At 36.7% G+C, this 23,515-nt stretch overlaps 2 protein-coding genes across 6 annotated transcripts; one reads left to right on the top strand and one right to left on the bottom strand.

Moving 5' to 3' along the window:
* The first annotated feature begins 259 nt into the window (after positions 1-259).
* LOC118739532 (protein I'm not dead yet-like) lies at positions 260-10,834 on the top strand. Its single transcript, XM_036470907.1, has 12 exons — positions 260-475; positions 550-666; positions 740-888; positions 950-1,064; positions 1,137-1,183; positions 1,248-1,373; positions 5,727-6,062; positions 6,162-6,256; positions 7,298-7,384; positions 7,461-7,654; positions 9,570-9,707; positions 10,520-10,834. Exons 1-12 carry the CDS (start codon positions 422-424, stop codon positions 10,637-10,639), a joined length of 1,578 nt encoding a protein of 525 aa, XP_036326800.1. The 5' UTR covers positions 260-421; the 3' UTR covers positions 10,640-10,834.
* Positions 10,835-12,257: 1,423 nt separating this feature from the next.
* On the bottom strand, positions 12,258-22,031 carry LOC118739531 (E3 ubiquitin-protein ligase rnf146-like). 5 transcript variants are annotated; one of them, XR_004993034.1, is made up of 5 exons: positions 21,150-22,020; positions 18,876-19,029; positions 17,874-18,437; positions 13,292-13,488; positions 12,258-12,346 (listed from the first exon to the last, which is right to left on the bottom strand). XR_004993034.1 is itself a non-coding variant. In XM_036470906.1 (4 exons), the coding sequence occupies exons 1-4, from the start codon at positions 21,612-21,614 to the stop codon at positions 13,364-13,366; spliced, it is 1,308 nt and encodes a 435-aa protein (XP_036326799.1). In that variant the 5' UTR covers positions 21,615-22,020; the 3' UTR covers positions 12,818-13,363. The 5 variants fall into 5 exon arrangements, 2 of the variants coding, with proteins under 2 accessions (XP_036326799.1, XP_036326798.1); XM_036470906.1 differs by lacking the exon at positions 12,258-12,346 and having other exon boundaries at positions 12,818-13,488; XR_004993033.1 differs by lacking the exon at positions 12,258-12,346 and having other exon boundaries at positions 13,400-13,488; positions 17,221-18,437; positions 21,150-22,031.
* Positions 22,032-23,515: the final 1,484 nt, after the last annotated feature.

Genomic DNA, 23,515 nt, shown 5'->3' with positions numbered 1-23,515 from the left:
CGACTGTCACGGAACTAAGTGCAAAACTATAAGACGAGACTCAACCAACCACTTAATCCTGGACATACATATGTATGTATTAGTCGTGCAAGTTCCCTAAACGGTACTTCGCAATAGTAAAACAAAAAATGAAAAAGTAAACTATGCCTGGTTTTTGCTGTGAAAATTGAAATTTAAAAACTTTAAATAATCGGCAAAATTTAATTCCGATGTTTTCTTTTAGATTTCTTCAATAGACTGCATTTCTTATCGTTATTTTCTCAAAAAAACATGGATGATGAGTAAGTTCTTGCAGCGTTTACCTTTAGCTTTTCAGAGCTTTAAATACGTTCAGTGATTATTGCATCCTACCAGCAAAGAGAATACCTCATGCCAATACACGTACGGACTCCTTTGGAAACACCATTGGCGTGGCATCCTCATGTTGCTAGTGCCCATAGTATTCTTGCCAATAATGGTACCAGCATATGAACCGGTAAGTCCCCAGTACTAACAGACTGCAAAATAATTGCATTTAATTTACTTTCGATTACATTTTTTTGTTGACAGCATAACCGCACCATTTATGTCTTCGTGGTAATGGCGGTCTTCTGGTTGGCCGAGGTAACGCCGCTGCAGGTGACTGGTTTGCTGCCGATTGCAGTGATGCCATTTCTTGGTATTTTGGTAGGAAGAAGTATTTATTTTCTATGACAAAGCCATTGACTTGAAAATTTACAATCTCAATCCATCATTGCAGGATACGGATGATGTGTGCAAGAGTTTCTTAACCACCTCTTTGGCGATTTTTATAGGCTCCACTATAGTCGCTCTTGCTGGAGAATTTAGCAATTTGCATACGCATTTAGCACTCGGTTTACTCACCACGATTGGTTGCAGTCCCAGGCGGTAGGCAGTAATATTTTCTTTGATTGCAAGGAAGCTTCTAGTCAAATTATTATTTTTTCAGTGTGCTCTTTAGCCTTATCATCACTACGGGTTTTTTGTCCATGTGGATGCAGAACACCATTGTTGTAGCGCTAATGTTGCCCATAGTGAAGGCGGTGCTCAACGAGTTTGAAGTGGTATGTAATATTTGATGAGGCAGCGATTTATCCGCGTACCCATGTAAATATATGTGTGATTTGTGTTTGCAGGGTGGACTGAAAATCCGAGAGGAGAATAAGCCTGATCAGGAGGAAGAGTGCGTAATTTTGCTATATGCTTGAAATATCACTCGCTAAAAGTTTTTTCTTTTGAATCTACAGAGACCGAGAGGCCTCCCCTATTGCTATTGGCTACTACTTGGGTGTGTGTTATGCGGCAGCAATAGGCGGCTGTGGTACACTCATCGGCTCGGCAACACACTTGGCTGGCAAAGGAATGTATCAAATGTGAGTAGGCAACAGAATAATTTAATAACAAACTTTGAGAAAACCGCTTATGACCGATTTCGTGAGCCTTGCTTTACTTCTTTAGTTAAAAGATCATTCCTGCATTTCTTGTCTAGGCTCTGTCTGAACCAGCCAGTCGCTCCAGCCAAAAGCCTAACCGGCGCTCATGTACTTTGGGTTGGTTTAGAAGGGTTTTGAAGTTTTTCAGAAGTCTGAAAGTTCTCTCTCTGCGCTTATATAAGGCCTTCAGCGTAGACTACTGCAAACGCGGAAACACTCCGGGTGGCAGGCGGTTGTATATGTAAACCGTGGTAGATTTTTTGAAAGGTTTTAATTTTCCCTCCCGGTTGAGCCTCGATTTATTAGATCCCAAATTAAGATCTGACACTTGTTTTATCACCTTCGGCTATTAATATTTGTTCTATAACAATCTCTTGAGGCCAGTTATCTAAAATATTATAGTCTCCGAAACGCAAGTTATTTTTATGAGAAGCTCTTCGTTGATAGAAACTCGCGATCGACTGAGTCTCCCTGAACTCTCTCCGAGTACTACACCCGCTAGTGAAATAAAATTACTACCTATATTTAGACCTCACAAAAACGTGAGTCCGTATGATTTGGCGATAGCATAGTTCCTGGCAAGAAACTGTGTCTACACAATCAGTTTTTCCGTCTGCCAACCTGCCGAGCATTGATATGTTAGGTGCTGAGTTGTGTACATCAGTTACATACGCCTCTTTTTATCTTCCTTTTTTCTTGATAAAGAATCTGTCTTATATCTCTTTCATCCTTTGAGGTCAAATCCTCATTGATCCATGAGTGTATTGTGAAGCTTAATGCCTTGGCTAAGAAAAATACTGACACGGATACCATGGTTTATGAAACTCGCAAGCTGATCAGTTAGCCAGAATGCTGCCTCGATCCCGATAGGACCTGAACCCTTCCTTGCGGTAGGACCTAGCGCGATAAAAGAAGGGCTCGGAACGGAAAATTTCAAACTCAGAGAACTCCATAGGCAAAACACAGTTAGCCTTCGTCAAGCTAAGAGCTTAATAGGAGGTACAACCTAAAGAGACTCAGCTTACGCATAAACCTACCCAAGGTGAGGCTAAGAAATTTTACTATTTTTTTTGGTTCATTGTAGGTGTAGTTTTTGAAATTATTGAATTAACTTCTTTTTCAATTTATGTAAATCAAAAAGAAAATTTTTGATTACTTCAGAAATTTTTCTTCTTTGAAACTCAAAATACATAAAATTAAAATTTTATAAAATTAAATTTTTTTAACTACACCACAGTAGGCTAAGAGGCTACTTGCATAAATATATGTCACTTTTGTGTCTCCGCCAAAGTCATTGCACCTTCTCCTGGAACGTGAGGCCGTCTCATGGAGAAGGGCGAGATACCTAGGACGTCTATTGCACTTACACTCCCATCCACCGGGACCTTTTCTAAGATTTATAGAGCCCTTAGGGCTAGATGTATACTAGTGCATACTCTTTATATCTAACTATCTACCATATATATACATAAGATCAGGACGATCGTATTCATTGTTCTTGTTTCGATCTGCATACTTAATTGTAAGAGGAGCAAAAGTCAATATCCGTCGTCCGGTCCTTCTTTTCTCCTAAACCAAAAATATTTAAATCAATATCCGATTCCTTCTGTTTTGGGGTCACTAAAAGAAAAAAATAAAATTGGAAAGAGGCATCGCCGAAAACTCAAGCATTACTTGAGTCCTCTGAAGTATAAAAAAAAAATACCTTAAGAGAAGATTTTAGGTATTAGGTAAGAGTACCTGAGTTCTTCTTCAGAGACGGTTGCGAAGTCGAAACAAAATAATTTAAGATCGAGATAGGCAGACAACTTAGGAGAAAATGAGGATGCAATCCTACCGCATCGTTCTCCTGTGCAGTCATTCTTAGGGTCTCGTAGGGTTTTTTGATCAGCTGAACATGTCTAAGTCAGCTTAAGTTGGAACTGTCCCAGAGTAACACTCGTCTCCTGACACAGTTTAAATTCTTCCTCTGCTACAAATGGTAGTTGGAGTCCAATTACGGCATTCACGGAGCTAGGTCAATATAGAATGGTGGCAGTATGGTGTTCCTGCTCCTAATTAAAGCGGAACATTTTCATAAAAGGTGTTTCCAGATTCGTTTTCATTCCTGCAGAAGTCATTGAAGGCGATGTCGAAAACCGCTATTAGCCTTGCAGACCCGGGTTTTATGGGTTGTATACCCTTTAAGGGCTATACACTGACCACATGAGTTTGGATATACGGCAGCCTGCCGTCATGCGCCACTTTTGAGCCGATTTCTGAAGAATGTGGAGATAGATTTCTCTGCATATGGTTCCAATTGGAGTGAGATCCGGTCCTCGATCGAAGTCGATGTGGCCAACTCGTCTGCAGCCTCATTTTGGGAATTTTGCGATGACCAGGGACCAACACCAAATCTAGAACGAGCTGAATACTTACTATGTTTACAAGAGTCCTACACACCCTTATCAGTTTCGATTTTGTTGTATAAGACGCCATGGTCTTAATGCCCGCCTAACTATCTGAGAAAATAGCGACACGCTCGCCGTGACGTACATAGACCGCTACTTTCTGAAAGATCTCAGCTATAGCAAATACTTATACCTCGAAAAAAGACTTGTGAAATCGGGTAGATGGATTGATCTTCTTAATCCAATCCCAGGGATGCGGATTAAGCACTTACTCCAACTCCGCGTTCCATTTTGGTCGGTTCTTGGCGGGAGAATGACCCCAAACGGCATGTAAAACTCTTAAGAAATCAGGTCTGTAATAACATTTAGGGCGTCAGTAGAGCAAGTTGTCATTGCTTCTGTAGTCCCAATGCGCGCGGCCCTCTGAACTCTCCCTAGTTTTACATGATTATACCGGCTGTCCACCATACCAAGAAACCGTAGCATAAAATCGGACGTACAACTGCGGTGTACATCCAGAGTACAACTTTTGGACTAAGACCTCATGTCTTCACAAAACGCAGCTTCACTGAGCTAGAGCTCACGAAGGTGTAGAAGTCTATCGTGGAATTTACTTTAAGGCGTGTTTGTACACTATCGGATCCAACGTTGGCTTTATATTGGTCTAGGATTCGTCCGCTCGTTCATCGGTGCAGCGTAGTGGAGAACCAAGAGAAGAAAGGTCGCCCACGCGCACAATGAAAGAACTAACGGCAGAAGCAGCAGTTTGTATTCGGGCGTAAATCCGCAAAAGAGAGGCAATTGGCAAAGGTTTTTGATCTCGGCCAAAATCGAAAAACGGTTGCAGTGCCAAATAGGAAGAAGTTGAAAACCGGTCGGTTAATTGCTTTGTATGTTGCCAATAGCGTTCGCCTTTTCCCTTAGGTGCTGCCGCTTTGTGTCTTGAGAAGTTTGTTGCTACAATAGCTGTTGTATGTGCGGAGAATATGACCAAGCTATTGAAGATAACTCCTTTACTTTCGGGTTATAAACCATCGGTATGGGTATTTCATCCATGCGATTGCCTAACAATAGCTTCAACTATTTCTTTCAATTTTTAAATAGGGTGACGAAATTAGAAATATCAGAAAGATCTATGGAACACCGTCACCATAGAGATACCGTGGAACCTGCTGCTAGAATATGTAGCCGAGGAAACATATGCCTAAATTAGGTATGTTGGCTTAAATATCTTCCGAATAGTAGATGACAATGCGTAATACTTTTGTCGATTTCGGAGTCATACCATATTCAGTGTCATTTTTCGTTCTCGCACGATAAGGAAGGAAATTGGTTCCCATATACATCACATGCTTACTCTGCCTGGAGAAAAAACCATTGCCAGCAAGACAATTATTAACTTCTGATGCTTTAACCTACCTTTTTATTAACTTCTGATGTTTTAATCTCCAGTATTTATGAGTCCTAATGAGTAATATTTCTTGGTAGTAGACTACATAGATAGATATTAAAATGAGGTATGCACTGCGACCTAGTGGTCCATTTTGCCCTCTCCTCTTCACAGTACTTCCTCTAAGCCTACATCCTACATCCCTTAAGAACAGCAGCAGCGCCTTCGAAGGTAGGAAGTGAATGTGCTCAAGCTGTGGTCACATCCGAGCCTAGTCTTCTCTCACGTCCTCTGCAGATGGCATCACACTCAATAAGAATATGTAGGGGTGTCTCCCATGTCGGTTTACAGAAGCTATATAGGTCATTTGACCATATTCCTAGTTCATAGGGAGATGCCCTCTTAGTCTGTAGTGTGCTGTAAGCATACCTGTTAGTATTCTAAGTTTCTCCTTGGGGAAGTTAATCAGGTTTCCCCAGCTTCGTTAATTTTTTACCTTTACTCTCATTTCAGCTTATACCCGAACGCCACGGAACATATTACTTTCCCCAGATTCATGGTCTACAATCTACCTTGGGTTCTAGTAGCTTTAATACTCTTGTATCCAATTCTTCTAATTACAAATCTTGGATTATTTAGCCCCAAAAGCGAGACTGGTGTTGCGCTATTCAATTTTGGTATCAACTCTAAAGATGTGGCAGCCTCAGTGAGGCAGAAATTTGAGAATATTGGAACTATAAACTTACAAGAAATTCAAATTCTTATCTTATATTTGCTTATGATATTCTTGCTTATATTTCAATCGCCAGACATTATGCCAGGCTGGGCGGATCTCATACAAAAGAAATAGTAAGAAAAATCAATTATGGCAAGCGGATATTCGGCGGTCGTGGGATTATAATTTTAATTTATATTAAAAATGTGTTTTTGTTTTTTTTTTTCTTCTAGTTATATAACAGCGCCAACGGCAATTATTCCCTTTGTTGCAATGCTCTTTTATATACCCGCCAATTATGTTTGCTGCAAATTTTGTTGCGGATATGGTGAATTCATATACTTGCACGCACCTCTATAGAGCGTATCAGACTTGGCAATATTTCCAACTTTTCCACGCAATTCGCTGTCAAATTGAGAAAGAGAAATTTTATTTCCATGTGTGAACAGCCAGAAAGACCCATAATGAAATAATATAAAGTGTACCAGGTAACTTACGTCTTCATATTTGAAAGCAAAATTTGATTTTGTTATTATTTTATATTTTGTTTCTGGTATTCGCTTTTTTCAATTCTGGCATTTACCCTTGGTTTTGTTATGCCTCTGTCAAATTTCGGCCTAGATCCTCATCCTTACGGACTGAAAACATAAGTACTGCAACGCTATGTGTGCTTTTGTACAAGCGGCAAGAATTTCTTGGCATGTTTTCTTAAATTTTAAAAAATTCATAAATTCTCACTCAAAAGGGTAAAGGCTCTGTTATGCATACTTGGCATTGCATGCACTGCTATACCATTTTTACGTAGAAATCAAAAACCTACAGACTTTTACGTATGTTATGCTGTGCGTTGGGTAACAGCTTACACGCGAAGCTCATTTAACAGATTCCTTATGTGACAACTCTCAAGCAATGCCAAGTATGCATAACAGAGCCTTTACAAGCTAACAAATCAAAGAAAAATGTATTATAAGAAATTGTCAAATAAGAGTAGGTACCGAAATAGAATGTCATAGCTATCTGGTACATTTTATATTATTTCACTATGGAAATACCTTTCTGTCACTTTTCGAAAATCAGTTTGCAAGGTGTGACTGCAACTCAAAGCGCGCAAATCGATTTCGGAAAAATATATTTCAACTTGCTCGTGCTGCACTAGCAATTTGCAATTCGCCTTTCGGAAATAAAAAAAAACCCTTTCGAAAGACACTTTACATGTAAGGTGTGACTGCTCATGCAACTGCTTTCTGAAATTTCTCAATTTGACAGCCTCTTCGAAATATATTGCATACGAAATATAGTGCCACATCTGTCACGCTCTTATAAGAATTAAGTCGAACACTCATTAATGGTAAATGTATGAATTTCATAGGTCCTTTTCCGAATAAGGCCACCTTACCTTTACTCTCGTGGAAATATGTTGAATCAAATTTTCCTTGGTACACAATTTTAGTACTTGGTAAGACATACTCGTACATACATACACTCAAATAGTTGGTTACTTATCATAAATGCATTTGCTCTTTATTTTCTAGGTGGCGGCTATGCGTTGGCAAAGGCTTTCTTAGAGACTGGTTTAGCGCCGTGGCTTGGGAACAAGATGACATTTTTTGAGTCCTTGCCAGTACCAATCTTACAATTTCTTGCTATAATTTTTGGTGTGCTTATCTCAACGCTGCGTACAAATGTGGCAGCTTGTAATGTTGTCATACCACTGTTGAGTGAAGTGGTAAGTTAAAGCATGGAAAATTCGCTAACAAAATTTAGTAATAAAAAATTTAAAAGTTATAAAGGGCTATCACAGATTCCGAGTGAACTCCCGTGGTGAAAAAATCTTCCGTCACGAATTCGGGAGAAATGCTATCAGCAATTCCGATGCATTCGTAGTTAGTGCTGCCTTCGGTTTTTGTTTGTTTTTATGTTTTGCTTTAATAATTCTAAATCAAAATAAAATAACTCGAAATCATTGATACCATTCTCACGAATTTCGAATTTGTCGGAGAATTTCGTGATCACGACGGAATCCATGATAGCATCACATAACATAACACAAACGTATCGTTCGATTTTGAAAATTGAGGCATCAAATTATAGGGCTTGACCTACAGATGGGTAATAAGGCTTTATTTTTTTGGAAAAGAGTTGCCAGCTGCTAAAAGTTAAATTCAAATTATTTAACTAGTTAAATGAATCATTAAAATATGGCTAGCAATCGAAATCGTCTTGGCAAGCCTTTATTTTTAAACTTCATGTAGGAGGGTTGCCACCTGTAAAAAAACATCAAAATCAACTTGAATTAAGACGAAAGAGGGTTAAATAGGTTCTAATTTAAAAATATTTTGAATAGGGTTGCCACCGAAATCGGGTTTAATTAAATGGTTGTTAAACGAAAGAGTGATAAGAAATCTTCAGGTTGAAGATTTAGAATGTTTCTGAGGAGTTTAAAAATTTAAATTCAAATTATTTAACAAGTTAAATGGATTATTAAGATACACTGGCGATCAAAAGTGAGTGCATTGTGTTTTTTCCTAAATATTTGCAACGTTTTTCAAGTTAAGTTTTTTGTTATATTTTTATAAAAATATGGCCAAGCTTTAATCAAAACCACATAAGTCAAACTTTCAAACCTTATACAGAACTCGGAAAAATTCAACAAATTTTCGTCTAAATTTTGGACTTTTTAGTCTGAATTTTTGGAAAAATTTTGAGTACGCCGATTTAATTCTAGTAAAACAAGTGCAACTTTTAAGCGGCTAAAAAATTGCGTTGATTTTTATTGCTGACATCTTTTTGCACTTTTAACCATATAAAAGGGAATTTCTTGTAGAATAAAATGCGTAAGACCGTTTGCAAACAAAGTTAAAAAAATTAACGCTATATTTCATAAATTGCACTTGTTATATGCATAAATCCGCAAAATCCGTCGGAAAAAAATTCATTAAAAATCAACGCGATTTCTTTCACTTGTTTCACTAGAGTTACATAATCGATCTATCTAGAACCAAAAATTTTTCTAAAACTTCAGATTAAAAAGTTCAAGCCTTAGATAAAAATTTTTTGAGTATTTCTGCGTTCTGTACAAAGTTTGAAAGTTTGACTTATGTGGTTTTGATTAAAGCATGAACCTTATTTGTATAAAAAGTAACCAACAAATTTTAGGTAGAAAAACATTGCAAATATTGAACACAAAACACCATGCACTCACTTTTGGTTGCAAGTGTATGTGTAATTTGTATTTTTTTCAGGGTGGTATAATTTCTTTAAGAAATTTCGATAGAAGAAAACTTCTTTTTCGCTTGAGCGTTTTTAACCGACTTCACAAAAAGGAGAAGGTTTTCAATTCGTCGGAATATATTTTTTTTATGTGGGTATGTTATTGCACAACTTTGGACCACGTCAACCGATTTCTATAATTCATTTTTGTTAGGAAAGGTGTTACCTCACAAGGGGTCCCATACTAGTTGGGTTTAAATCCGATGATTGGATCATGAAGAAATTAACGATAATCTTAAATTTTTATATGAGAATTAAAGTCGGTTTTGCTTAAAAATTATTTGTTTATATAAGTTTTTTGTTTTTCTTCAAAGCTGGCTACTAGCTATGCTTTAATTTAAATTTACTCCTTATTTTTATTTCCCCATTAGTCACGTGGCGCCAAAACGCATCCGTTAAATTTGATTCTCCCCGGAACTATGGGATGTAGTATTGCATTTCTTTTGCCCTTTAGTACGCCGCCAAATGCTTTCATAGCGGCGAATGCGAAGATCGGCACTAAGAAAATGGTGAGTAGTTCCTGTTTACAACACTATCATAAACTTTGGCAAGACACAAGCATATATTTAATCATTAAATTTAAAACTAATTTTGATAAAGAAGAAGTATAATAATTCATTACAAATTAAACGAACCTAAAAAAATATATATTTTTTTTTAAATCAATAAAATCTAAAAGTTCAAAGAAAGGTAAATTCAAAAAGAAAAAATTTTAATGGAAAAAAAGAAAAAACAAAGTAAGTTCTCTAAAACTAGCGGAATTAAAAATATATTTTTTCGTTTTACAAAGATGTAATCTAAAAATAAAAAAAAAATTAGAAAAAGAAAAAGGTCAAAAATTAGATGAAAAAAAAAATTCGTTTTAAAACAATAATATCTAAAATTAAAAAATATTTTTAAAAATGAATTAAATAAAAAAAAAATATATTTCCAAAAATTTAAATAAATTAAAAAAAATATTTTGCTTTCCAAAACAAAATATAAAAATAAAAAAAAAATAAAAAATTAATTAAACAAGAACAAACTTAAATTAAAAAAATAAATATTGACAACAGTCGTTGCTTGAGCTGATCTACTCTTTTCCCAGACTGCCAGTCCACTGGCTCACTTTGGTGAATACCACTACCATTTAAAATTATCTTGCCTACTATCTTTTAATTGTCTTACAAAAGAGTTGCAACTATCCTGGCTAGAGTTGCCCAAATTTCGGAACTTGCATTCGAAGGGAAACTCGAACCATTCATTTCCATTTGAACATCCTCTTCTCATTCGAACCCTTTGTTAAAATATGAACTAATTATTTTTTTCTTTTTCTTTTAAGGCTATTGCCGGTATAATACCTACAATTACAGCAATATTACTTATCTACTTAACTGCTCTAACTTGGCACTTCATTCTGTATCCAGACACCAAAGAATATCCGGATTGGGCCAAGCTGTAAACTACTGTAAAAAAGTGACAAGCTTTGCGGCAACTGAATTCCGAATGTAGAGGTGATAGTCGGCATTCGTAATTTCGTGCAAGTTTTTATTGTTCTTCGTTTTTTTTTAACTATTTGTGTTAGTAAAATATGTTTATTTATATTTTTATTCTACCTTTAATAAAAGGTTGAGTCCAAAAGATTTTGGCAAGGCAACTTTTTATTTTTTTTTTGGTCCAACCGGGGAGTCGCTTTTTTAAATTTTTCGGTGACACCTACATTCGGAAATAAAAATATATATGTACATATATTTTTTTTTAAATACATAGTTCTACTAGAATAACCAAAAAAACTTCCTAGCAAAAGAAATAAATAATTTTTGACGAGATATAATTTACAGACATCAGGGTGATAGGAATTGAGATCTGGTGGGTAAGTACTAGATCGGGGTACTTGAGGCCTCTCTTCTTCTTCTTCTTAGGCTCTGTAACCGCCTACGCCATTTTAGCCTAGTTCAACAAAGCACGCCTATCGCTCCTCTTCTGTGCCAACTGACGCTAATTGGAAATGCCACGTGAAGCCAAGTCTTTCTCCACTTGGTCTTTCCATCGCATTGGGCGCCTCCCTCTTCCTCTGCTACCACCAGCGACTTCCGAGTTGAATGCTTTCAGGGCTGGAGCGTCGGTGTCCATTTGAACAACAAGGCCGAGCCAGCGGAGCCGTACACATATTTACAGCTCATCGTTCCATCGTCTGCGGTACTCGCCGTCGCCAACGCGTAAAGGACTGTAAATCTATCGCAAAATCGTTCTCTCGCATACTCCAAGAGCCGTCTCATCGGATGTTGTCATTGTCCATGCTTCTGCGCCATGGCGACTTCTACGTTCAGCACAAAAAAAAATTAAAAAATTAGTGATTGCCTTGCAAAAATATTTTAAACTCAACGGTGACTATCGAACTTTTTTTTCTGTTACGGTCGAAGGTTCATAGTTAGCGGGCGGCCTCCATAGGCTGATATTGTTGTTGTAATATCATAGAATGCTGCTAGGATGACAGTCCTTGGAAGATTTATTAGACGGCATCTACGATTATTCCGAGTCCATTTGCTTCGAGCTGGAGATGCATTCTTTGCCTGCGGATCTATTAGCGCATAGAGCTATTTCTTGCTTTTTTATGCTTTTGTAGTTCCTCGAAATAGCTATTCCACTGAGATGGCAGGCTGAGGTATAAAAAGTCTGAAAGGTAATTTGCTGACTTATTAATTTTATCATCATCGGTATTGATACGTAGTATGTCTATGAATACGATCGATAACTAGCCCTCATGCAAATAGATAGCGACCCACCGTTTCGGGCTAATTGACACCGAAATATGATTTCACGGTAGCAGATCTATTCGTAGAAGCCCAGCCAAAGGCTCTTAGTTAAATCATCCTTGGTTGCTTAAGAAGCCGATTTCAAGTCGAATTAATCGTAACATTCCACGGAAAAAATAAATGTCACATATTATTAGAGTATCGCTATTATTTTTATTTTTATTTTTATTTTTATTTCTTTACAACATAAATTAATTTGAGATAATTTTTTAAAACTATTACGAACGTACATAAATATGTGTTTATAATTGCAAAAATATAAAGCATAATTTTAAGAGTTAAGTAAGTAGCAGCCGTGTTGCTTTCAAACACCTTTCGAATAATTGGTTGGCTGTCTGTGTTTTCTTTTATCTCTGCAAAACAATCAAATAAAGCAATCAAAAATGTGTAAAATAGCTGGATGATCGAAGGATCTTAAATAGACGACTACAAAAAACTTTGCACAAGCTCTGTTTGCTGTGCGCTCTCTGCTGAGTTGTTAAACAAATGAAAATATGCAGTGGACAACAAATGAGTTATTGAACTAAGAGTAAAGATAGACATTCGGCGCATGAAATGAAAGTTTTATAATGCACAAGAGAAGAGTCGTAGATGGGCACAAGGTGTATTACACATTATACAATTATATTTTTTTTAATTATACATTTTGGATGGGCATTATTTTTTGTTTTTGATTTTAAGTTAGAGATAGAGTTGGTTAGCGTTAGTATAATTAGAGAAAAAGAACAAATACTATTAAATGAACAGATGTATGTATAGAGGAGGCCGTTGGGAGCTGTTAAGCGCGGAGGAATGTGAATTGCGAAGATATCGATGCATTTTATGGTGCTGTGTAGTTTGTGATCTTAAAAAATTTGGTACTACACGTTCTCCAACATGCTAGGCAGAAAGTGAATTTTGGTTCAAGCTCGTTTCACATTAATTTTTATGCTTGTGAAAATATTTAAAGAACAAAATGTATGCAAAAGAGGAGAATGCATTTAAAGTAGCATACAAGCAATCTTTTACCAATAGGAAAAAAAATGATTTCGAACAGTGTGTCGTTTTAGTAAGAGTGCAGCATACAAATATGTATATGCATGTGATATTAATATGAATCGTAGCCTGCAAGTGTTATATGAATCAAATGACAATAATGCGCAATTAGTTTACCGTGATCTTCACAATGTTTTCTTCTTATCATTTTCTTGCTGTTTTATGCTTTATGACAATGGTATGTATTTTGCATGAAATACTATTTCCATGATCAACTAAAATTATTAAAATCTATTATTGTATTGAAATTAATTTGAACTTACGACTACTATAAGTATAACGGGATTATTGTGGCGGACAACAATTGGCCTTTTGAGTTTTCTGTTTTCGTTTAATTATTTGCCTACACAGTAGTTGGGTATCAGTAGGGATTTGTAAAATTCCAATATACTGATGACGCAATCTTTGAGTATACATTGCACGGAAAGGAAAAGGTGGGAGGAACGATTCTGATTCACGCCTATTTTTAAGAAATAAGAACAAAAAAAAAAACAACATTATTAGTTGCATGTTTTAAAAAATAAGTTGTAGGTAAATATATGATTGATAATTGAATAATTTGAAATACACACATATTTTTATGTAGTAAGTACAGCTCATCGGGCCTAATGCACAGTTTTTTTTTGCTTAATTTTTAATTTTTACCTATTTTCTACTCATATTATCTATACGTTTTTCACACTTGGCAAATTTCTATAATCACATTACATATAACTAGCTAATGTTTATATAATATATGTATATATATGCTTATTTATATGCATGTATCTATGAATGTACGTATTTAGTATTCCCAAGTAATTTTTTTTTTTAGTATTATGTAATGCGAAAACTTATTTTAAGGCGCTTAAAATTGCTTATGTTAAGAAATTGTATTACAAAGTAAGCAGAAAACTCGAACTTTAAAAGTCGCATAGATGAAAAAATTGACGAAATTGGAAATTTTGATTTAAGACTTCTTTGCAAACACCTACAGGTTGCATTTAATAGTTGAGTAGCCCACTTCCAAATAGCGTCATTTGATTTTGGAATAGTTAGCCATAAATTAAAAAAATAACCACTACGACAACAAGTAACATCTAAATTGATTCATCTGAAAAAATAGCAGCAAAATAAAATTATAACATAACATAACATAACAGTCTATACGACCTAAAGCAGCTTTCTAAGTTCATCAGAAGATGGAGACTTTTGAAAGTTTATAATAGGGACTTTTGCAAAAAGAGCTAACATTTGATGCTTTTTTTCAGAATATAGAAAGATTTTGCACTGTTTTGTTATTGGACCTGAAACAAAAAAAAAAATCGAAAAAATTTTACATAGCACACTGCAAGTGGACTACTCAGTTTGAAAAACAAGTCCAAATCAGGAAAATTTCGTTACAAACAAATGTTGTTAACTTCAGAAAAAAATACAAGCAAAAATCTTCTACTTACATATTAAACCGACAAATTAATGAGTCTATTGGATGGATAGCAATACAACTTCCTACCCACTATATTTAAGTACCATGAAGTTGAAGATAATAGAATTTTGAGGCACCAGCAACCAAGGTTTGAGTAAAAAAAGCTGCAGAAACAGCTAAAAAGTTAAGTAAATTTTCTGAATTAAAATTTTCGGGGCAACCACAAAAATGCAATTGCTAATATAGAAACTCAGTTGTCAGCTGCCATCTGTAATATCATTTCAGCCACTGGCAACGCAATTGTAGTTCGGTTGCCATCCGTAATCGGACTTCTGAGCTAACTAGCATCAGAACAAAAATGCTTTATTACTTATTTACTATGAAGAGAGAATGACGCAATAGTTTCCTACTAACTAAGTTTAAGTAAACAAATCGAAATTTTAAATTTATTGTATACTAGTTTTAAGCGGTACATGAATTTTAAGGAGTGTTTTCATAACCGAAATGTCTTACTACGCGCAGTTAATAAACGAATAAATTTTTTTTTTTTATATTTTATACCTGCAGTGGCGTCTAATATACAACCTGCTGATTATTAAGTGCATCCAGTGCGCAGTAAACCACACCGCCTGGTGCTCTAAGCCTCAGATCAAGCCAGATTTATTACAAATATATCTTACAAAATTTTGGGACCAGTTTTTAAGTGCGCAGCTGTGGTTTAAACTTAGTTTAAACGCTCGACCTAGCTGGTTTAAACTAGGATTAGCCAATCAAGTGTAAGCCGGATATTCAGGGCTACAACTAACCCGTCGCAGTCCGAAATTTCGCGAAATCTACAATGATGCTATCACTGAATCCGAATAGCTGCGAACGAAGCATACACTTTGAGTGCATACGTTTGTGGCAATTCGGATTCAGTGATCGTATTTTCGAACATTTTACGAAAATCGGACTATGATGGTTTCAGCGATAGTCCCAGATTAAATAGTATGAATCCAACTTACGTGATATAAGTTTAAACGGACAATGAACAACTGGCACTTAGAAACTTAAGTCACACATACTTATGTATTTTAAAGAAAACATCTATTGGAAGCATTTTTTATGTTTATCTAATTGGCAAACTATGCACTACAATAAGCAATATCTTCTATACAGTTAAGTTCTTGATATTTAATACTTATGAGCTAACTATTTAGAATATTTTTTGTGAGTTGCAAAGTCGAAAGTATAGCGTGGCGACGAATAACTGTTACCCAGGATTTTTTGAGAAATAAAAGGGTCCTTTATAGATTTTGCGAAAAAAGTATTTTATTGTTAAATTTACACAGGTTTTACTTTAGTTGTATTAATTAGTTTTTAAATTTTAATCCCTATTTACATTTGCCAGCAGGGTAAACTTTGAAAGAAAAATTCATTTGGCACGCAGGTCTTCGTCAATTAATTTATTCCATATCTTCTGTAACCATGGGCTAATTTTCTTCCTTTTGAGTCCCTTATAATCCCCCTTCTGTCCAGCATAAGGCCTCAAAAATCGAACAGACTCGGAACTGGTGACTAGGACGGCCATTCATTCGAACAACCCTATACAGTTTTTCTTTTTTTGTCATTTTTTATACAAAGCCTAAGAAAAAATACACCTGAAAAAGACTTGCGTGTCAAATGAACTTTTCTCTCAAAGTTTACACTGCTGGCAAATGTAAACAAGAAATAAAATTTAAAACTAATTAATACAACTAAAGTAAAACCTGTGGAAAATTAACAATAAAATACTATTTTCGCAAAATTTATAAAGGACCCTTTTATTTCTCAAAAAAAAAACCTGGGTAGCAGTTCTTCGTTGCCACGCTGTAAGCACGTTTTTTTTATGTAAATTTTAAAAAAGGTTACTAGACCATTTCCTGTAACATGAATAACTAGAAAAAACTCGAAGATACTGCATTTAAAATTTGTTAGTTTGTTCAAAGTATCGAGATTTGTGAGCTTTTCCTGGTTTTTTCTTCAGTTAAAGTAAATACTCTTACAAATCGCTAGCTTAGAGTGAACAGTTGCTAAGTCCCAATTAAAAAATTTTGTGGGAGGAAAAAAACTTCTAATGGCCATTTTCTTCAAGTATTTCGCAAAACTTTGAATACAACATTTTGCCTGTTTAATGCAAAGCAAAACTCCATACGATTCAGAAGGATTATTAAAAGATTTCGTACTATTATTGCCTTATCGAATTTTCGGAGCTTCTTTTGGACTTAGCATTTTTTTCTTTTCATTGAATATAAACGCGAAAACATAAAACAAGTACCCTCATCCTTTTCGAATCAATGCATTTTTAATTCCTCTAGCCTCCTGTATAAAAATATGAGTTTTCATAAGAAGTCGACTTAGCCACTTTTCATTCTAAGTTATAATTATGAAATTTCAGATTGTTTCCTCTTCAAATTTTGCTTTCCTTTGCATGCAGTCCTTTCGTGATTAGTATTTGTCAAACTAGCTACCTATTCAATCTAGTTTCTATTCATCAACAGAATGTTCAGAAATATTTGCATTTGCCAGGTACATAGCTTTTCATTGTCAAATCTACGCCTTTCCTGCGTTTGTGCTTAAATATGTGTTTTTTTTTTAACCTACTTTTATACGCAACCAAAACATATGAGTTTACTTATAGTGTGTGTGTATGCATTTTTATATTACTAAGCCTAAGTTATCCCATTTATCAATTATAACTGCCTTAGAATTTATTTTAGTGTTAAAGTTATTGCTAAGAAATAAACATGCAGGCACATGCATACATACGAACGTTTGTGTTTTATGTTTTCAAAGGCTGAACACATTTTTTTACTGAGCCAACCACAGCTGAATATAAGTCCAGCGAATATACAATAGCTTTTGCAACGCGCCCATTTACTTCTTTTTTGCTTAAATGCACACTTCCCTACGCAACAATTGCGAATATAAGTTGTTTTTGTTTCTTTGCTTGCGTGTGTGTGTTGTGTTTTCAATATCTATCTAGCCACACTTTCCATGCGCGCACTTCTAGAAACGTATATGACGCTGTGCATAGCGGCCGTCCACGTCACCACCACTACCCCCATCATCATCATCGCCAACGCCAACGCCAACGTCACCACCACCGACTCCACCATTTTCCTCCTCGCTGTCGTCAGAGTCGATGATGTTGCGTAATGTCAACGCATGGAAATCGTTCAATGTTTGCTCAAACAGATCTATTGTCTGCTGATCCGCTTCGGAAATCACATTTTGTGTTGCATCTAACAGATCTTCAGCTGCATCAAGCAACTCACGACTACCATGCGCAACGAGCACCGCAGCAGCAACACTGCCACCGTGCCCATGCCTATGCCCATGATGCGATGACGTGGATGCGCCAGCTGCGCTATTAGCTATTTGTTGATGATAGCTGCCACTGTAAATCCCTGTATTCTCACCACTCATGTGCTGCTGTGCAATAGTTTGTGCATCACCCACAGCATGCTGCTGTTGTGCTGAGGCCGCAGCCACTGCTGCTGTGCTGCGTGACAATTCGTCGGCGTGTGCCAATGTGGAACCAATTATATCGCTTGCTATGCGTATAGCCGCATCGGTGGCGGCAATAGTTGAAATGAAATCGCTTGCATTGGCTGGATGGCGCATGCTGTAGTAGTTGAGTGGCAGGCTGAGGTCTGATGAGGAATCTGTTGGCGTATTCAAAGCACCCAGTCCAATAGCTATACTTTGCTGCTGCTGCTGTTGATAGATTTGTGAGGCGAAGTTGGAATCGGTTATGACAGTATTACCCTCAATGCGTAGGCCAGCTACACCTTTTTTGGGTATTGTGGCTAGATCACGCTTGACGCGTCGGCAACGACTTGGCTCATTTTGACGCTGCTGCACCATTGCTTCCAAATCGACTACATATACATAGCCAGCCACCAATATGATACAGGATTTTTCACCTTTCTTAAATGCCTCCTCAATATCCTGGCTGGTACGATCGTCATACTGCCACCAACCTAGTAGATTCCACGTAAAAAATATTAGATTAAATTTATTTAAAGCAAAATGTCGATTAGTATTGCAACACACAAGCAAAATATTATGGTAATTAGTGCAATTAATCGTGTGTTTTTGAATGTGTGTATTAATATTTCAATATTCCAGCCACGCCTTTGGTTGGCATATGCTTGGAGCGACAAATCTTGCGCTTTCGTGTTGGATATTCTAATGGGTGCTGCACCATATCTGCGAAATCAATTGTATACATTGTGCCACAAATTAGTATTTCATGTTGGCAACCCTCTTCTAGATCAATCGTGCCGGTACCGAGCATGCGTGTTTTATACGCTTCTTCGATATCTTTGGAAGAGCGCGGATCATATGCCCACCAACCGCCTGCAGGAGTTTAGCTTAATTTTGTGAGTGTATGGTTGTCTTAAATTATCGACACTTACCATTACGTCCTTCGTAGAACCATTGATAACCGTCTTCGGTGGATTTAGTTGCACAAATATCATCGATGCCATTCACCAAATCGGGATGATCAAGAAATTCTGGCGGTATTTCACGTCTACACATGGCGCAACGACGATTTTTGTAAGCGACGCCCTGGAAGTTGTAAAGAAAATGCAAATTTTTGGTTGTTTAATAATAATTGGAAAGTTAAGCAAATTAGGTTTTTGTTAGAATTCATTTGAATAAAACAATTTTAAACAACTCGCTTAATGTTGAGATTTTTTAAAAGTTGCTCTAATACTTTATTTAAAAAAGGCTTGACGTTTTATTTGGCCAGCTGAAAGCAACAGATACATATAACCTTTCCTGAATATATGTAATATTGGTATGTATAAAGAAAACTACGAACATCAAGGAAAATGAGGTCCAAACTTAAGTGTAATTAAACTTTTGTGTACAAAAACGTCGTTTTGATTTGGGCAAAATACTTGAAAATTACAAGCGCTACATCAATTGTCACCGGATTAAAAATAAATAGTTTGTAGCTATGAAAATTTTAAGTTCCTTACTATTTCGCTTACTGCCCGTCTCCACAAGATAAACTTTATATCTTGATACATATGTATGTTAGAATATAAATAGCCAATGGAGACCGCTCATTTCTCTTCAAAGCAATATATATCAGAGCTTAATCTTGCCATCTGTTGCTGGCAATTTGGTAGTTTGACAGCTACATTTTCATTTGCACGAAAACCTCATGGCGGCAACATTATTAATATTTTAATATAAAAGCAAAAACTGAGCTGGTTTCTGCCAAAATATTTGTTATTATGTACTTGGATGTAAAAAAGTATATTTTTTAAATTTTTTAAGTGGCTATATCCGGCAAAAATTCGTTTTAGAAGCTATCTTACAAACGCTTATATCAAGATATAAAAAGCCCACACAAATATTGCCACTGATAAAACTTATATCTAGCGACCAAAATTACAGCTGGACAGCAATAAAACTTTTTGCTATATTTTTTTTTTGTTAATTTTTTTTTCATCTTAAAATAGCAGCTATTTTATTAATTTACAATACCCTCTAACAATTTAAATATTCTTCAACCTACTTAATTTTAATTAAACATGCAAAAGGCAAAGATTTAAACACGGAAATATGCATTAATCCATTGAGCGTGCATAAAATATTCCAACAAGGCATAATAGTTGGCTATAAAGATCACTAACACAAAAAATATTTGCAGTTGAAAAACGTTGGCGACTATTTTGGTAAAACTCATACATATGTACATGCTATTACATATAACGAACAGAGACTAAATAATCATTTGAGCTAAACTTGTTGGTCAAATTTTCTTTGACTAGGAAGTAGCGGTAAGCGAAAAAATATACCGAAAAGAAAAAGATCAACCACCTTCAAATCCGTTGCTTTGTTTTATTCATTAGTAATACGCTTATCATAGTTGTAGCAAAGCCAACAAGTATTCAGCTGTTTAATGCTTATGTTACCCTAAACGTGTTCCTCAAATCAAACGACGGTCTAGCATATGTGCCGAAACTGGCAGCACTGAGCAGCTTGACTATGACGTCGTACCGACGTGCCTGCCTAAGCTTGAACTTAAACTACAATATAATTCGAAGCGTGCATAACTAAATATATATCTCTTATCGCGCTAACAATGGTTTTGGCTGACGCCCCCTAGTACGCGCTAGCGATGAGGGGAGTAAGCGATGTACTTGAAGAGCACCCAACGAAATTTGCCTACCATATATGGTAACACAAGGTTTCAATGTCTTCCTATATACCATTTCGGTAGAATCCCATAAGATTTGAATCAAATTCGCGAATATTTTGAAAACTTCCTTATTTTTAAGTCAGACACAAAATAAGCAAATAAGCACTTGCTGCTAGCCAAACACGAGCGGCTACTCTACTAAACAGCTCACGTATTGCTGGAAGACATCTACAAGCCGTTTAGTTAATTATGTATGCACCAGCGCGCTATACACCGCCTCATGCCAACATATTGACGTGCCTTTAGCTCTTCTTCAATTTATCTACTAAAAACATTGACAATGGCATTTGTACAAAATGAAATTTCCACGAATTCTAACAATATCTAGCCTGTTCTCGTATTCCAGGATTTAGTCTTACATAGTCCGGAAGATGTACTGAAGTTATTATAAATGTGTGTACAGAACTGGCTCGGACTATTTGACTGACTAAATCTAGAAGGACGGGTACAGGTTAATCTTTTCTATACTCACTTTCACGCATAGGAAACAAAAAATGTGCCCACATGGCAGGCGTGCTGGATGTATGCAGCTTTGTAAGCATATCGGGCATTCAATTGTGGTCGCAGATCCACCAGCTGTGTCATCAATACTAGGCGGCGGTGAGGTCGCTTCAGGACTACTATCCAGGGTTATGATTGCAGCAGCAGCAGCAGATTTCGAGGTAGAAGGGGCTGGGCTAGTAGTGCAAAGATCGATTACGGCACCATTTGCATTTGCATCACTGCCTGTTGTTGCTGTTATTGCTGCTGTCGCCAATGCCATTGATGATGCAGATAATGTTGTTGCAGGCAATTGCAAATTTTCATCAGCCTCCAAAGGCACCAATACTGTTGCATTTGCTTCCTCACGCATGGTCATCAGCCTTGGCGAGGATGCGGACGCTATTGCGTTGGGTGCTTGATCCAAGCCATCTGTTTGTTCTTCACTTTGCTCCATTCACTCAATTGAAATTCACTATTAAAAAATGAACAATTTTTCCCTTTCTTTTTGCAAATTTTATTTTTCTGTTGCTGCGATTATTGCGATATTTTCACAATCTTTTCTTTATTACGTGTTGGCAAATTTTCTTTATTATTCTTTTTTTGTTCGACTTTGCGCCTACCCTGATTGTTGCTTTCGATTACAACTCATAATACAATACAAGTAAATTGACACCGAATGCAAGCAAGCAAATAAGAATTATATTGAAGTTTTATTTTAATAACAAATTCGCCTCTTTGTTGCTGATATTCGCCGTAAGAGTTTGCAAACGGGTGCGGAGCTGTATTTATTGCCGGTAGGTGGCGCCGCCTACTATGAGGAATCAATGTTGCCATATCAAACAAAAATTTAAAATTTAGGGCATACAATTTCTAAAAAAATGTTTTCAAAAATGTTCTGGTATTATGATTATTTTTTGTATATCAATTTTAAATTAAAATCAAGCGTAGCTTTTTACTCCTCTAAATAAACTTTGAAGCGTAATTTTCAGCATATATTTTCTCATATATGCATTATCAAAGCGGGCCTCCTTCGGCAGGTAATAGCAAATATTTAAGTGCGCTCCTGAATGTAAAATTAATTTTAGGTCCGTCCATAAAAACGATGCTGTTGCGAATTGGAGAAAAGCTGGATCGACAAATATATTTTGTACTCGGCTTGTTAACTCTGCAGCTCGTTGGCGCCCAGTTACCATTAGACTGGGTTCACACAGAGAAACTTTTGTTGTCATTTTCGGCAATTTCTCTTTTGGTGTTGTTCTTCGCGTTCACACAGAGCATTTCTTTTGCACACAATTGTTGTTGTCAGCTGTGAACGGCCAACTAGAATTACTCAGACGAACGAGAGCACAAGGCGTGTTGCCCGAGCACGAACTACTCGGTGCCCTTCCTCCTTCCTTGTCACTCCCTCTCCCACAAGTAACGAGTTGCCGACTTAACTCTAGACTTAAGACACCACTTTCAGTCGCATAACTAATTTTTCAACAAAAATTACACCAAAAGCGAAAAATCTGCGCTTGTGGCAACATTGTGCCGAACCGGAAATAAGTTTCGCCTATTCAGGCGTTTCCTGCAGGGTAGCTACTGGGCACACAACATGCATATTTCGTAACGACTAAACAGCAATTAGTGCCGCGCACTAAAATAAAGCTTTCTATGCTTTTTCCTTAACTTGCGAAAAGATAGGAGCTTACGTTAAAAGCTTTTCGTGCTTCGCGATGCTGCTGCGTATGGCCACAGAGCGCACCGAGTTCGCAAACGATTTGCTGCCGTCCTTGTTCTTCAAATGATTTTTAAGGCCAAGTGCAAATGACGAGCCAAACTTCTTCACAACGGCAGGCAGCTGTTCATGAAATAAAAGTAATTGTGTTAGTGTGTGTGGGCGAAAAAGGCAAAAAAGCACCAAAAAGAACGTTGGGAATGTGAACTTTACTTTAATATTGGCATATTCTCTTTTGCGCTGTGTTTCGTGTATACAGAACGCATACGCCGCGTGCACCCCTCGACTCCAGCAACCTTCAATCAGCAGCAGCAGCAGCAAAACCTTCCCCAAACAACAACGCTGCGTTGCGCATACAAACACATCCTCATTGCTTCCAAGTTTTATTGGTGGTTCTATTTTGTAAGCTTTTTTTTTTGTGTGCGCCCGCCTGTGTTCTTGTTCTGGCACACTGTGTTTCTGTGTCGTAGCCGTCGCGTTGTTGTGCTTGTTGTTTGTGTTTGCAACTGCTGCGCCCTATCTTCTGCCTTCTGTATTCTATCTACTGCCTTCTGCTAACTTTTTGTTTTATTCTGTCTTCTATCGTCTATCGCACATTGTCGACTTTCGTGCACGTCTCGTATACCCGCCATGACCAT

This window comes from Rhagoletis pomonella, unplaced genomic scaffold, assembly GCF_013731165.1.
Source record: "Rhagoletis pomonella isolate Grant_MI unplaced genomic scaffold, Rhpom_1.0 Rhpom_scaffold_00005, whole genome shotgun sequence".
In the NCBI taxonomy this organism is placed as follows: Eukaryota; Metazoa; Arthropoda; class Insecta; order Diptera; family Tephritidae; genus Rhagoletis; species Rhagoletis pomonella.
Note: the sequence above shows the minus strand (reverse complement) of the source record. Positions and strands in the feature narration are given on the sequence as shown.